Here is a 1,581-nt window from a genome sequence, read left to right on the forward strand (position 1 = left end):
GATGCTGGGAAAGATTGAGGGCAGGAGGAGAAGTGGACGACAGAGGATGAGATGGTTGGATGGCATTACCAACTCAATGGACATGGGTTTGGGTAGACTCCAGCAGTTGGTGATGGATAGGGAGGTCTGACGTGGTGCGGTTCATGGGGTCGCAAAGAGTTGGACACGACTGAGCGACTGAACTGAAATGAATGACCCACTTTCTATCATAAAGAGGAAGAAAAAAATAAAAAGGGATAAGAAAATGTTATAGACCGTAAGAGACCAATTTTAACACATGGACCTCAATTGAATCCTGATTTAAAAACACATTTTTTAAAAAGATATTTATGGGACATTCATGGAAATCTAAACATTTATTAACTATTAGGTGACATTGCAGAGTCAGTGCTAATTTTTTGGTATGATATTGTGGCTACGTTAAAAAAAAAAAAGAATCCTGCCAGAGATAAATACTGAGGTAATTATGAATGAAATACCTAGAATTTGATTTTAAATTTGCCAATTAGGAGGGGGAAGGGTATAAAAAACACGATTGACCATATGCTGCTAATTATTAAAGCTGAATGACTGGTACCTGGGATTCATTATATCATTCTCTCTACTTCCGTATCTGTTTGAAAGTTTCCATAATAAAAAGCTTTTTTAAAATATCAAGTTCCCCTGGCTATAATGATAGCTTGGAAAGCATCAGAAACTATTCAGGGGGCTCCTGTAGTAGTCCATGTGAGAGGTGAAAGCAGCCTGCACTAGATTACAGTACAAACAGAGAAAAGTAGAATTCAGTAGACATTTGGAAGGTAGAATCGACAGGGCTTGCTAATTCATTAAATATGCAAAGTGAGAGAGAGTCAAGGACACTGAAGAGGCAGATTTGGGGAGGAAGGCTGGGGTTTGAGGTACCTGTGGGACCTAGCATAGAGATAACAGCTGAAGTCCTGGGAGAGGAAATATGAAGGATGAGAACCCCACATAAGGAAAGGATGCCTGGGACAGAGCCCTGAGGAACCCCCAAAGTTTATCTGTTCACTGTACAGGAGCTTGTTCTCCATGTATCTAGGCTGAGATGTGTACACAGGTGGAAGGGGGAGACTGGTAACAGGCAGGGACGGGGGCAGCTGGGAGTTGGGGGTAGAAGATGTGCCTGTGTCTGTGTGTGCATATGAGGGGAGAACCTAGATCACAACTCCACCCCCTTGCCAGTTTGCCCTTCTTTCCAGACATGGTCTGTCTCCACAGGGCCCCCAGATGGGCTGACCCTCTCTCTGGACAGCTGGGAAGATGACCCCACCCCCGAGGCTTGAACCTCACCTTCAGATCCTCACACAGGTCGCCGTAGTCAATCTCGATGAGGGCCTCTCGTGCATAGATATTGGAAGTCCGTTGGGAGCCACTCACTGAATCCTCCCCTTGGGAGCTACCCTGCAATAGTGAGAGGGAGAGTCAAATGCAGCTGACTGGCCATAAGAGTACTCCTCTAGAGGGGGGCTTCTTGGCAGCCTTTGATGCCTTTGAGAAGCACCTTGATAGAAAGCACTTGTGGTAGAAGGAAGAGCAGCTTTGATGGCAGAAAGCCCTGAG

The 1,581-nt window shown here is 45.2% G+C and overlaps 1 protein-coding gene across 1 annotated transcript in view; it reads right to left on the minus strand.

Moving 5' to 3' along the window:
• SMC1A (structural maintenance of chromosomes 1A) overlaps positions 1–1,581 on the minus strand; it is a 41,459-nt gene that overhangs the window by 22,545 nt on the left and 17,333 nt on the right. The window contains exon 20 of the mRNA XM_010857102.1: positions 1,312–1,422. Coding sequence (XP_010855404.1) covers positions 1,312–1,422 — 111 coding nt within the window. The remainder of the gene's footprint in view (positions 1–1,311; positions 1,423–1,581) is intronic.

The sequence above is a fragment of the Bison bison genome, unplaced genomic scaffold, assembly GCF_000754665.1.
Source record: "Bison bison bison isolate TAMUID 2011002044 unplaced genomic scaffold, Bison_UMD1.0 scf7180017864376, whole genome shotgun sequence".
Taxonomy (NCBI): Eukaryota; Metazoa; Chordata; class Mammalia; order Artiodactyla; family Bovidae; genus Bison; species Bison bison.